Source organism: Sciurus carolinensis, chromosome 7, assembly GCF_902686445.1.
Source record: "Sciurus carolinensis chromosome 7, mSciCar1.2, whole genome shotgun sequence".
NCBI classification, from domain to species: domain Eukaryota; kingdom Metazoa; phylum Chordata; class Mammalia; order Rodentia; family Sciuridae; genus Sciurus; species Sciurus carolinensis.
This window is the reverse complement of record NC_062219.1, coordinates 116,330,684-116,344,759: the sequence shown is the minus strand read 5'-3', so window position 1 is coordinate 116,344,759 and position 14,076 is coordinate 116,330,684. Positions and strand designations below refer to the sequence as shown.

Sequence of the window (14,076 nt, the reverse complement as noted above, 5' to 3'; positions counted from 1 at the left end):
CATAAATTTGACAACAAAAATTTCCACATAGAAACAAAAACATAAACAAATCCAGAGTAAGAAATTGAGCAAAAGTATTTGAAACTCTTAACTCAAAGAGCCAGTTTCCTTTATTTATGTAAAAGAGTTCCTAAAAGAAATTCAAAAACTTCTGACAACTCAATGGAAATTGGCAAAGGATAAAATGATTCATGGATAAATACAAATGACCTTAAATTTATAGAAATATGTTTGCTCATAATAAGAGAAATTTAAACTGATACTATGAGGAGTCATTCTTCCACCTAGCCAATTGGCAAAACCAGAGCGCTGGACAGCCTGGTGAGCACAGGAGGAAACTGGCACTCTCAGAGAAGCTGGGAGAGATATAAAGGGACTTACTTCTATGCAGGGCACTGTCAATCAATGTTTTAAGTCACATATCCTTTGACAGTGACTACAATTCTAAAAACTCCCAGAGATATATCCACCTGCCTGGAAATGACACAGGTGCAGGGATATTCATGATATGTTGCTTGCAACAGCAAAAGATTAGAAACAAACTCAGTGCCCATTTAAAAAGGGGTTGTTTGAATTATAACCTATCCCTCCAGAAGTATACTCTAGCTGTGACAAGGAAGCAGCAATTCTGTTTGTGCTGTTAGGGAATAACTACTAAGAAATACAATTAGATTTAAAAAGAAAAAAAGAAAAAGAAGGAAAGAAGAGAGAGAAAGAAAAAGAAAAAAAGAGAGAGAGACAAAGAAAAGAAAGAGAAAAAGCTGAGCACAATGGCGTCTCTGTAGTCCCAGCTACTCAGAAGGCTGAGGCAGCAGGATCCCTTGAGCCCACAGCTAGAGGCCAGCCTGGGCAACTTAGTAAGTCTTCCTCTCAAAAGCAAAAGGTGCCCAATATTCCTTTCTGGAGTTTCCTTTCACAGATTCCTTTTATTTTTTCTTAACATCCAAGTCATCAGATTCGTCAGTTTTCTCAAGGCATGTTATTCTTATCTTTCTCCAGTTTCCTCTGACCCTCAAAAATGCCACCTCCTTGCCACCATCTTTTCTGGGAGTAGCTGGTCCCCCTTCGAGCTCAGCGCAACCCTGCTGTCTCCCTGCAGGAAGCTCCCCAATCCCGAATGGTTTGGTGTCCTGGGCTGAAGCGTCGGCCTCCTTCAGATGTCATATTCTCACAGTGCTGGCACACTGCACCAATTAAAGGGACTGTTGAAAGGTGAAATGGGCAGTTCCAGAAAGGAAACTGGGTGCCTCTGGCTTTTATGTATTATTTTTGATACGGCATCCCACGGCTGTAGCTGTCTGGTCCCTCGTTGCCTCCCCATTTGACCGTGAGCTGCTTGGGAAAAGGGTGCTGGTCTTCACTGGCCCCACAGGTTCAGAGCCCAGCACCAGGTCTGGCAGAGGCAGGTGCTCTGAGTGGAGAGAGGGGCCAGAGGAGGGATGAATGGCAGACTATACCCTGAAGACAACTTGCGGGTCTTTGAAAAATGAAAATTGGATTATGATGGTCCCTTACATAAAACTTCAAATCCACATAAATAAAACCCAAACTCCTTGTCTGAGAATACAGATCAGGTGGTGAGGTGCCTGCCTCACATGCACAAAAGCTCAGGTCCGATCCCCAGCATCACACACCTCCAAACTTCTAAAAGATAAAGCAAGGGGCAGAATTGTGACCGGGTGATATCTCTTTTTTTAGCTTAAAAAAGAAACAAGGGACTTGAAGCGTGGGAGAGCGCCTCTCACTATGCACCCCAGGTACTTCTTGATTTCTGAAATAGTCACATATAAATAAGTACAATACTTTATCCTTTTATTTATTTCCAGAATGTTCTAAAATGATAATGTGCTTCTTTTTGTAAAAAAAAAAAAAAAAAAAAAAGTTTTTTTAAAGAAAAACTTCAAAATTAAAGCACCTTTGATTATAGTCTTTGCAGTAGATCTTCATTGCTTTAACGTTATCTGCTTTTTCTCTTACTTTGGTTTTCAAATGAACAATTTGAAAAATAACAAACTTGTTGCCGCCCCCCCCTTAAAATACACCCATCTTCCTTTCTTTGGATCTAATAATCACTAAGTCAGCTTCCTATTTTAACATTTACGAACTGACTGGGGCTCTTAGTCTTTAGGGTGCTGGAGGTCGTTAGGGTGCAGATCCCCAGGGTTCTAGTGCACACATTATGAGTCACAGGTCTGGGCAGGGTCCTGAAATCTGCGTTTTAACATGTACAATAGGAGAGTCCCCAGTGGGGGTAGGGGGTGTGGGAAGGGGACTGATCACTTTTTGAAACGTCCATCTATGACTTATTGAGGAAACTGTATTTTAAAGTAAGAATCCTACATAGTACAGCAGTCCCCCTTAACTGTGGTTTTGCTTGCTGTGGTTTTACTCATGTGGTCAATACAGAACCAAAAATATTAAATGGAAAATTCCAGAAATAAACAATTCATAAGTGTTAAATAGCTTTCATTACAGTATGTTGTTATAATTATTCTACTTTATTAGTTATTGTTACTCTCTTACTGTGCCTAATTTATAAATTAAACTTTATCATAAGTATGTATGTATAGGAAAAAACATAGTTTATACAGGGGTCAGCACTGTCTGCAGTTTCAGGCATCCACTGGGGGTTCTGGGACGGATCTCCTGAGGATGAAGGGAGAGTAATGCATAGAATCTGGCATTGAACGTGCCTCTCCCTCTGCTGGCCTCCCACCACAAACTGCTCTCACCTTTCTAAGTTTCTGTATTGCCAGACACCTCATAATGTGGTTCCTTGTGAACTCACCTTGTCTTCTCTCTCAGCTTTTTGAGAATGAGATCCAAGTCTTTATCCAGCCCAACACTCCACAGTTGCAAAAGGAAAAGTGCATCAGAGAAACCAAAGCATTTAGTTCAAACTTTACTTTCTTTGCTTTACAGACCAATTTTTCTCTTCCAGCACATTAAGTTCCTACTCATCCCCACCCCCAGCTCCCCCTAAGCTGCAGTAGTGCCTAGGCTGCTAAGTCTAGGTAGGGGCGGTTGTTGTATTTTAAAATATGTACATAAATCACTTGTGGTAGCTTTCTATGCCTTTCCCAGGACCTCTGATGAGCGCTCCTCTGTGAATCTTAAAGTGAAAGGAAGGCCTGGAAAAGCAGCACAAGTGGTTCAGATAAACATCCCAGGACGTTTTCCACATTACATAAATTACCAAGTGTGATGCGAAGGGCCCCACGGGATATAGCATCAGCTCTATGCTTCCCCCTGGTGGCAAGATGTTCCCCCGCATCCCAACCCCACCCTTGCATGCAGCTGGTACTTAGTCACCCAAGCTTTGCAAGGGCTTCTTTGCTGTCCACAGGAGCACCAAGACCAGTGCACCTAAAAATATTTGCTGGTGTGTGGCAGGAACAAAAACCACATAGTTCAAGTTTGTCTTTCTTCTCCCCAGCTGAAGATCACTGGTTGGTCCAATTGTGTAACTTCCTAACTTTTTATAGCACAGTTTTTGAGCCTAATCTTCTGCACAGACTAATCAAAAGGCAAATGTAGCCAGGTAGAGTGGCCCGTGTGGCTTGAGAGACTGAGACAGGAGGATCACAAGTTCAAAGCCAGCCTCAGCAATGGCGAGGTGCTAAGCAACTCAGTGAGACCCTGTCTCTAAATAAAATACAAAATAGGGCTGAGGATGTGGCTCAGAGGTTGAGTGCCCCTGAGTTCAATTCCCAGTACCACCCCCTCCACAAATAAAAGGGTAAATGTGGAAGACCTCTTATGCTCAAAGTATAATCCTAGTAACACAAAATACATACACCTAAGTCCTCACTGGTAAAACTCCAAAGCTTTTAGAAAGGTCATTGCATCAACCAACAGAGACATTCATCCCTACCCTGAAGTGGACCCTCGGAATGGGTTAGGGCTACTTGACCCAGAGTTATAGTTCAAATGACAGCCTGAAGTATAGAGAGGGCTAAGAGAGGGGGATTGAGTGACGGTCCACCAGTCTGGAAGACAGTCACACAGAGCTTCAGGTGCTCCAAGCCCACTTAGAGTAAGAAGAAATAACCCAGGGTGGCAAAAGTTCTTTTAGTAAAGAAATTCTTGAAGAGTGCATGAATCTTATAACTGGATTCCTTAAGGATCAGCAGAAACAAAAATCATCTTTAGTCAGAAATAAATGTGTCCCTGCCCAAGATGGAGAGGGGCAGGGAGACACTGGATGTCATTTTGGAGTCCCTTCCAGAGGCTTAATAGTCCCTATGAAAAGATAAGATGAGATACTGAAAGCAAAAGCAAAAACCAACTTACTTGTGAGACTTAGAAACGACCTCACTAGTGCCCACAGTCATCACAGGGACAGAATACATCTCTTTCCCCGATGACAGAGCAGCCTTTAATGGAAACCTCTCTCAGGGCTAATGGTCAGGCCCTGAGTGGAAAGTCTGAGATCAACAGGCCCAAATTCAGAAAATCAAGATGGTACCTAAAGCTTAATGGTCTGATAAAAACAGCAAATAAGCCCTGTCCTTTCTTCTCCTCCCTGCTGGGCACATAATTGGCTCACACTCCATTCTGCCATATTACATGTAACCTTTGGGAGGAACTGAGCAAAGAGGGCTGAGGAGTTGCTCAGAATTCCACGAAAAACCGGTTCAGGGTAATCTGGGCTCTACCTCATTAGAAGCAGCCACACATTCAAAGAAAGAGTGCTACTAAGGCTTCTCAAAAATTGAGACTCTTGTGTGCTGAAGGGAAGTCTCTACCTTAGTGGGATTATTGTATGGATCCAAACCTCCCTAATTCAGAATCACAGGCATTGTGTTTCAGGGGAAAACCTAAATGATATATTTTAAAATATAAATTAATTCTCTCATATGATAATTCTTATTGCCCTGGGCATTGCAATAAAACTTTGATTAGAGAGACTTCTCCCTTGCAATGGGCTTTTTAGAAACAGAGGCCCAGCTACTCAGGAGGCAAAAACAGGAGGATTGTAAGTTCAAGTTCAAGTTCTCTGTAACTTAGTGAGCCCTGTCTCAAAAAAAAAACAAAAAAAAAAACAGGGCTGGGCTTGTGGCTCAGTGGTAGAACACTTGCCTAGCATGTGAGGCTTGATTCTTGGCACCACATATAACTAAATAAAATAAAGGCCCATTGACAACTTTAAAAAATTAAAAAAACAAACAAAGAAAAGGCTGGGGATGTAGCTCAGTGGTTAAGTGCCCCTGAGTTCATCCCTGATGCCAAAAACAAACAAATAAAACAAAAAGTAAAAACAAAAGAAAGTGGGGGTAAGCGAAGCAAAATATCTGGGGAATTCAGAAAGCCTTATGAAATAAATCAGAAAACAAAATCATACCTTAAATAAAAATTCTCATGTTGCATGGGGATTAATCTGTTTCCCATTCTTTCTCTGTGCCCAGTCCAGACAGATTTCCCAGGAGGAAGATTTCCCTGGGAGCTAGGAGGGTCCTCCTGCTCACTTGGATGACTCCGAGGACAGAATCTGGCGGCAAAGGGCGGGAGGACGAGCAGCGCCCAGCAGAGAAAGTTCAACCAGGGCCGGAACCCCAGGTCACTCGGCCACAGGATGGAGTGGTGAGAACACCCCTCTGCACTCCCCAGAATTAAAACTGCTCCACTCTTTCGCTGTTACCACGTGCTTTACTTTGTCCCCTGCCCCACTCCCGGCTGTGTGCTCAGACGACTGGCAACGCGTCCGCTCTTTCATCATCATTATCCCAAGTGACTACCGGGAAGCTAGCACTGAATAAATGAAAGATAAATGTAGACTGAGCTAAGAATCTGCTTTAATAAGTAAATCAGGCAAGAAAGAACAGAAGAATTAACAGGCCTCTATTACTAAACAATGATTCATGAATGTTAAGTGAGTTTCATAACACAACATTAAAAATTAACATAACAGTTCACCGGGCGTGGTGACTAATCCCAGCGGCTTGGGAGGCCGAGGCAGGAGGATTATGAGTTCAGAGCCAGCCTCAGTGACAACAAGGTGCTAAGCAACTCAGTGAGGCCCTGTCTCTAAGTAAAATACAAGATAGGGCTGGGAAGGTGGCTCAGTGTTTGAGTGTCCCTTAGTTCAATCCCTGGTATGAAAAAACAAATTAACAGTTGAACTCTGAAATTGAAAACTTACCAAAACTTCAGTGACTCAGTAATTTCTTAAGTTTGGACACAACTATTGTTTAAAACTAGAGTCCTTTGACTTATCAGTTTGAAAGTATTTGATGATTTGTGCTGCCCAATTTGAAAGAACCCAAATTTGAACTAGAAGAGGAACACTGAACTCAGGCCTGACTGACGCTCTCCATGCAATTTCTCATCAGAGTCCACAAGCGAAGGACTTTAAAGCCTTCAGAAAATAAGACGCACCCAAGCAGTCATTAAGTCGGGAGCCCTTCGTCAGCCCTCCCCTTTTACACACTCAAGAAGTTTTTCTCGCTGAATTTATCATTAATAACCATTTATCAATTCCCTGATAATGACTTTGTGAAATCCCTGTCACTTAGGACTTTGACTCTTCTTCTTTTACCAATGGGGACAAGATAATAGAAGAATCAAAGATGGTGATGGGCAATGAATGGGATCTGTTTCTGAAAAGAAAATGTTTTAAAGACATTTTACATTTCAATATCATTAATGAACAAAAAAAGCAAGAATTAAAAGCAGAAGGTAAAATAGAAACGAAAACAAACCAAAAATTTGAAAAAAAAATAAATGCTAAAAATATTCTTTTTTTTTTTTTTTATTTGGTAGTATGGGGGATTGAACTCAGGGGCACTGGACCATCAAGCCATATCCCTAACCCCATTTTGTATTTTAGATAGAGAGAGGGTCTCACTGAGTTGCTTAACGCCTCACTTTTTGCTGAGGCTAGCTTTGAACTCTCAATCCTCCTGCCTCAGCCTCCCAAGCTGCTGGGAATATTAAGTCTTAAAGAAAACATTTATGTTTAATGTACAGCCCTGCTGTACTTAATCATTACTTCAAAATAGCTCGATATTTCAAATAGACAATCTCCCAGTGCCTTCCTAGTGCTCAAAATCATCTCTCAAATGACGAGACAAACAAAAGTTCTGAGCAACTTTTATAAACTGCATCAGCCCTAAAGGGCATGTCTTCTGGAGAATTTCACCAAAGAGAAGTTCAAAGATAAAACTGCAGCAGCAGGTCAGGGAAACTGGAGGTCCAAAGAGTCACGCAGCCACAGAGCCAACCTGCAAGCTGTCCTCAGTCCTGTGCATCTGAACCCAAGTCCACGCTGCAGGGGTGGGAGGGCTGGTCCCTGGCTGGCTGCAGGACAGTGGAGCGGGGTCCTACCTGCCCGCCAGGGGCCTAAACTGTAACTCGCGTTCCAACTGCTCTGCTGTCAGGGTGCCCTGGATGGCCTCGCAGCCTGGGTTGAACACAGAGTAGGCGCTCTTCTCCCCCTTCTTCTTGTCCTCAGGGCCTCGGGTCCCTACGTACATCCAGTAGAACAAGGAGAGGACAAAATAAGCCAGGCCGAATTCCAGCTCCACAAACAGTCCCAGGAGGACCAACCAGAGAAGAACCTTCAAGAAGGTGACGTTGATCAGGAGAGACTGATCCCATGGCGGAGGAATGGCTGCGCTCTGAGGGGGCTGGGTGGTGCTGCTCCCAGGCTGAGCAGCTTCCTAGGAGACACAAGCAAACACAGGGCAGAATAAAAGGGTAATGGAGCGAGAGGCCCGAAACTCATCTGAGAAGCCTCCTCGTTGCTCCAGGAAGGCTGCTGGCTCATTGATTCCTATTTTCTTGCCCTATTCTCTAAAACAAGCATTGCCGGAGAGCGCCTATGCTCTGCTTCAGCTGTACCCAAACTGATCAGCACTTAGCGAGATGTGACCCCATAAAAACCTCAGATGGAGTCCCATTCGTGGGAGTCATTTCTTCTGATGAGTCTGCTGCTAACAAAAGCTAATTTGTGCCGCAAACAAAAACTGCCCAGTAATTGATAATGCAACAGCCATGATGTTTGCCTCCCACAGAGTCAACGTACACTTGATGATTTGATTAGATAAAGTATTATGAGTGACATGATTCTAAAGTGGACACTACACATACAAAAACAGGGAGGCAAAAAGAAATCAGTGTTACAGCCATTACTGGGGCCTCTTACCATTCCACCCCATCACCATCCTCAGGTCTTGTCACTCGTCCCAGGGCCCAGCCAGCACCTCCTGAGCAGACTCTCTGCCTCCTGTCTCTTCCCCAAACAGCAGAGACACAACTGCTAAATTCATTTTTTAAATGACCTGCCACCCTCCTATCCACAATGTTCAATAAACTTCCACTGCCTACAGGTTAAGATTCAAACCCCTGCAGCTGGAAGTCAAAGGCCCACACATTTCCACAGGCAGAAATGCCAGTGCACAGCCCCTGGGCAGGGTGCTAATGGAAGACCCATGGGGTAGGTAGCTGTAGGAAGCTTCCTCTTCACATGATCCTCTATTCCAACTCGACTGGTCTTATTACCAAAGACGTTCTGCACCCTGGAATCTCCTCCAGTTCCCCTCCCTTCCCCAACTCCTTCCTCCCAGGCCAGCACAGCTAGTGAACTGGAAATGTCCTGGCCACCAGGGAGGGTGCCCCTGGGCCTCCCAATGTACAAACCAGCTCTTCCTCCACGGTACCAACTCTTCAGTACTGAACTCGTGTGAATTTAGGTCACATGCATCAGTTCACACATACGTGTGGGCCATGGATGGTCATGCCCTTTAGCATCTCCAGAACCAAATACAGCACCTCACACACAGATTCTCAATACAGAGCAGGTCTTTCAGTTTTTATAACTGCCTCTTCAGTTATATTCCCTGTTCTTCTTCACGTGAATATTTAAAAGGGGACCCAAAATATCAGCTTCCATAGATTTACAACACTAGAACTCCACTGTTAGAACTTTCTTTTTTAGCATCAACATAGTAATTATTATCTTTTCAACTGGGTTGGAAAGTCTGAATGGAGAGGTCCTAATATCATCAGCAACATGCCCCTACCCTAACATTTATTAAAGAAAGAAATGTCCCTTTCAGATCTGACCAGTGCACACAATAGTTCTTGTCCAAGAGAAAGAATGTTTTGGGGAGGACAGGTTTGGCTTGTCTGAGAAGAAGACAGGCTAACTGCTGGGTCCTGGGTGGTGGGGTGGGGGTGGGTTGTGAGATGATGGGGGAGGCCAGGCAGGCCACAGTAGACTGGAAATGGGAAGCCACTGAAGGTCTTCACAGGGAACTAACGTAATCCAATTTACAATAATTTGTCTGCCACGTTGAGAATGTACTGCAAGAGACTGAAAGTCTATAGGGGAAGTGTTACTTGCTCATGCAGAAGCCCAGTAAGCGAGGACCAGGCACTGATCAGGGTGGCAATAGGAGTCAAAGAGAAATAATGGATTGATGGATACAGAATACATATTGAATGTATATGAACTGAAATTCGCAGTAAGTTGAATTTATTTTAATATTCAGGAAGCATAAAAAAATAATGCCCATATGTCACTATTTACTGAGTACTTCCAAAATGTCTGATCTCCCGTAATCTAGAAGGCAGGCATTATTATTCCCAATTTACTGTTTGGAAACAATGAGAGGTTAAAGCAATTTCTCTAAAATCATAAAACTAGTGATGGGCAGGGGTAAGGTCCACCTAGGATGTCAGAATGGTCTCCTCCAAAACCCTTCTAATTAGGGGCCATTTTGGAGGATAGTAGGAGAAAGGTTAGAGAGCTAAAGGGAGGTATTAGTGGAGATGGTAAACAAATTAACAGTGGGAACAAACAAGGGAGAGGAGGGACATGGAAATTCCTCCACTTCACTTGGAAGTTATCTGGTGCTGATTCACCTTCTGCCATAAAAGCCATGTGCAGAAGTATTTGTGGCCGTTACATCACATGTAGGTACAGTTTAGGGGTGGCATTTCTATTCCCCCAATACCCAGTCACTTCCCACCTCAGGGCCTTTGCACTTACGGGGTTAAAAGGAAAAGTCCTTTCCCCTTCCATTACCGAGCAGGCTGCCTCTTCTACAAACCTCAGATCAATGTCACCACATGTACCCTTAGCCTTATTCCCAGGTCTATGCAAGGGTGGTTCCTTCTGATTATATGTCACCTCCTCAGTGAGGCTCTCCCTATTCACCCAACTTAAAACAGCACTCGCAGTCCCCCATCACAGTACCCTGCATTTACTGTTTCCTTTCACAGCATTTATTGTCTGGTTTTGTCCTCCTTCCCCTGTTGCCCCAAGCTGACATGCAAGTTCTAGGCAAGCAGGACTGTGTGTCTTCATTACATTGCCTCCCAGGATTACAAGCCAGAACACAGTGGGCACATGGCAGAACTTTACTGAATGAATGATGGGAGGGAAAGACAAAAATTCAAGATGACTACAATATTTGGGAGGTGATGCAAGGCAGTGCTTAGTCAGGTGGTTCCAGAGAAGAACAACTGAGCCATGGGCCAGTCTGAGCCAAGCTGGCAGTGAAGTGCTGCCCACAACTATGGGGACTGGTACCTGGAGCTGGACAGTGTCTGCATGGGACAGGGCTGAGGAAGGAGGCAGGAGGCTTCTGTGGGATTAAAAAAAAAAAAAAAAAAAAAACAAGCATTTTTGTCCTAATGTGGTAGAAGCTCATCACAGAATTAAATATTGGGTTTTGGGGGCTGCTTTTTCCCAAGCAAAATATGGGGCAAGGAAGATGAAAGATGTGAACACTTCCTTATCAATGACTACTGAGAAAAAGCAATTATAAAAAGAAAGCTAAAACAGCCTCTGATGGGCCACAGTGTGCCATCAAAATTATTAGGTAGAGATGGACTGTAATTTAAAAAAAAAATTTTTTTAATGAGAATTTTCACACCAGAGCAAACTCAGAAATAACAGCCAATGAAAATAAGCCTAAAGTCAAGTCCCTTCTGAAAAGGAAAGCAGTGAACTGGAACCAACCAAAGGTCCAGCATTTCCTCTTATCCTTGTGTCAGGTCATCAGCTTTGGGGCTTTTAATAAAGGACGCTTTCTCCAAGTTCAGCTCCTCTGAGTTCAACTCAATGATCTCACAGTCCTTTAGAAATGAGACTTATAGTTAAAAGCTCATTGTGTGGGTTAGACATTGTTTTTTAACTATAGGGGGAAAAAAGAGTAGGGGAAATGGATTCTAAAATCTTGAGCAATTGTTCTCATAAGTTCTAATGAACCATAGTTATCCAAAGACAATTGAGACAAACTGCAGGAAAGGAAATGGATTGTTGAACCCTGCTGCCCCCTTTTGCTACAAGTGAGTGGGAACCCTACATACTGTGGAGAATACCACCCAATCGAAATTGAGTAACAAGTTCTTCCTGATTAAAAAAAGAAAAAGAAAAAAAAAAAAAAAACCAAAAAAACTAGATTTTATGCAATAATAGATATACTTAAGGGAAATAATTTAAAAGTGAACAAGGTATACTGCTTCAATACATTTTGACATTTCAAAGGAATTCTTTGAACAAAGGCCTTATGAGGAACAAAGGCCTTGTCACAAATTGTTGCAAAGCACTGTTATCCCTGGGCATGCTCTATCCTGGGTACCCCCCACATACACACATACACTCCAGTCCACTATAGTCATGAAGGAAAATTAAATGAATATCCAAATTAAAATTCATCTGCAAATTAAGAGATTATCAGAAGAAATAAATTGAGGATGAAAAGGCTATCATACTAATCCAAAACTTTTTTTGCCTTGAACAGTTTATTGAACTTGAATATGCTTCTCTAGTCCAATGGTGATGCATTAGCATATGCCACCAATGGCAGTTACAGTTACCACACTTTTGTAAGTTTTGTATTTAAACCCCATCTCTAAAGTACAGGCTGTCTGGGCTACTGGTTGGCATGTGCCCAAGGTGTGAATAAAATGAAGCCTTAATTACTGCCACTTTTGATTACTATTCAATTTAGACCTTTTACCCTCTATTAGCAGTGGACTGAGGCCCCTCTTGGTTGTGCCAAGGTTTCCCAAAGTCACAGTATAACTGGGAAAACCTAAATAAACTCTCAAGCTTCAGTTGCTTTTAGATGACTTCAGTCACTAATTCTGGAGATCAGGCGGGTGAACAATACATTAGTCGTCTCCCATCAGTTTGGCTGTAAATGACTCTTCTGACTGAAGCCACCTCTGGGTTAAAACATTTGTCTTCAGCCAGCTTCCCCTGTTCTCCTAGGAAAGATGCCTTTTGTATCCTACTGACTACCTACAAGGTTAGTTGTTCTTGGGAAAGGGAAGGGAAAAGTCCTGAGGGGTAAAACCTACTAATCAGTCATTTTTCTCTAGGTTTACAGAACCCAGGATATGGGATGATCTTCAGATAACATCAAGTGTGCGCCAAGGATTTGCTAACCGTGTTTTTTACTTAAAAGGAAAATAATGTTTAACTTTCAGGAAAATAACGTGTTTACCTGAAAACTTATAGGTACTGACCTAAGAGACGAAAGTCGATTGTTATCTCAAGGATATTGTGCCAGAAGAGAAAAGAAAGCAGGTTCTAGATGAGGAAGACCCTGCTAGGGGGTAGCCTTCCTGCCCCTTGCCCCTTGCTTCTCCTCTCCGTCCCTGTAAAAGCCCTTTGTGTCCCTGAGTTTCCTAAGACGGTCTTTGTCGGTGAGTCTCCTATCTTCTTTGGTTTGCTGGCTTTCCAAATGAATCTTTTTCCTTGCCCCAACAATCTGTCCTAAGCCACTGGTCGTCTTGAGTTGCGTATAAATACAAACATGGCTTTGGTTACAAAGGGGTCTACGATTCTAGACCCTCGCTTCCTGCCTGGACTCAGGAGCTGCTTCGCATGCGGGCTGGCAAGAGAAGGTCAGAGCCAAGAGTCGATGCTGACCGGTGTGGCAGGAAACGCAAGGTCCCGCCCCAGCTCCAGGGAGGCCTGCAGCGGCCTGGGCACGCAGGCTGCTCGACTTTCCGGGGGGCGGGGCCTGTCACGGAGGGGGCGGAGTCCCAGGGAGGGGCGGGGCCTAGGGCGGAGTTTGCAGGGAGGCCGCGGTGGCGTCCCTGAGGCCAGGCCCCCGGACGAGGCCTTGCTCAGCTCACCTGAGCGAGGCTGGGCGGGGCTCGCGCATTCGCGGGCCTCGGTTTCCGTACCAGTACCAGGAACCGTGTTAGCCAGCCTGGGGCTGCCTTTGGAGTCGCAGCTACTTCCGCCTTCTCTCCAGAGGTTTGTGCGTTCCGGCTCGAAGTGCTGGGTTGGGCAGCCAGCCCGGCGCGTTTGCGAGCCTCTCGGAACTCAGCTAACCGCTGTTCCATGACGCGCGCCGCGCTGCCAGAGCGCGCGCCCGCCAGCCCGCGCGCGGCGTCCCTTCCCCGCGCTGCCCAGCGCTGAACCGCCGTGCGCCTGCGTCGCCTGTTTCCTGATGCGCATGCGTGATGATGTGTCCTGGCTGCAAGCTTCGGAAGGTCTGTGACGTCCGTCCTGAAGCAGTCCTCTCTTCGAACGCACGTATGCATTGTAGACTCAGAACTGTTCCATTGTTCCTCGCTCTTGCCCGCGATTCCTCGGAGGAAAGCTCTGTGTTGCTCCTTCTCACATTAGGTCTGTGGTCCCAACACATCCAGCCTCCAGTAATGTTGAGCGCTCATGCTGGGCACCAAATGATGCGCACCACAGTGAGAAGGTGATCCCAGGCACGGAGAGTCGTGATCTCTGGGAGGTTTCTAATATCAGAAAGACAAGATGCATCCTATCTTTTCCTTTTTTCAGGGTATTCCAGCCTCGATACTTGGAGAGTAGTTTTCTTACTGCTTACAAAGCAGGCTGTGCAGGACTCATGTGCGATTGCTCTTGCCACACTGGAAATTATCCGTTGATGTGCCCAGATAGGTCAGAAACTTAAACAAGAAACAAAAAACAAAAAAGTTAGGGTGCAACTTAAAATATTCAAATCTGAAGTGTAGGCCTAATAATAGCTCTTTTCTTATGTGCGAACTCTGTTCTGTTGGGCTCACCTGTATAACCACCACCAGGTAAAGAATAGTTCTAGTACCTGGGAGCTCTTTTGCCCCCTCCCAGTT

The 14,076-nt window shown here is 44.3% G+C and overlaps 1 protein-coding gene across 1 annotated transcript; it reads right to left on the bottom strand.

Moving 5' to 3' along the window:
- Positions 1 to 6,838: 6,838 nt before the first annotated feature.
- Positions 6,839 to 13,424, bottom strand: Saysd1 (SAYSVFN motif domain containing 1). Its single transcript, XM_047558403.1, has 2 exons — positions 13,099 to 13,424; positions 6,839 to 7,661 (listed from the first exon to the last, which is right to left on the bottom strand). The coding sequence occupies exons 1-2, from the start codon at positions 13,309 to 13,311 to the stop codon at positions 7,323 to 7,325; spliced, it is 552 nt and encodes a 183-aa protein (XP_047414359.1). The 5' UTR covers positions 13,312 to 13,424; the 3' UTR covers positions 6,839 to 7,322.
- Positions 13,425 to 14,076: the final 652 nt, after the last annotated feature.

What these genes read in the sequence shown, in the direction of transcription:
- Saysd1 (XM_047558403.1), bottom strand. Translation starts at nt 13,311, where the DNA reads ATGGAACAGCGGTTAGCTGAGTTCCGAGAGGCTCGCAAACGCGCCGGG. An exon ending in CCCCGCCCAGCCTCGCTCAG is followed by an intron (nt 7,662 to 13,098) that starts GTGAGCTGAGCA and finishes TGTGTCTCCTAG; the next exon opens with GAAGCTGCTCAGCCTGGGAG.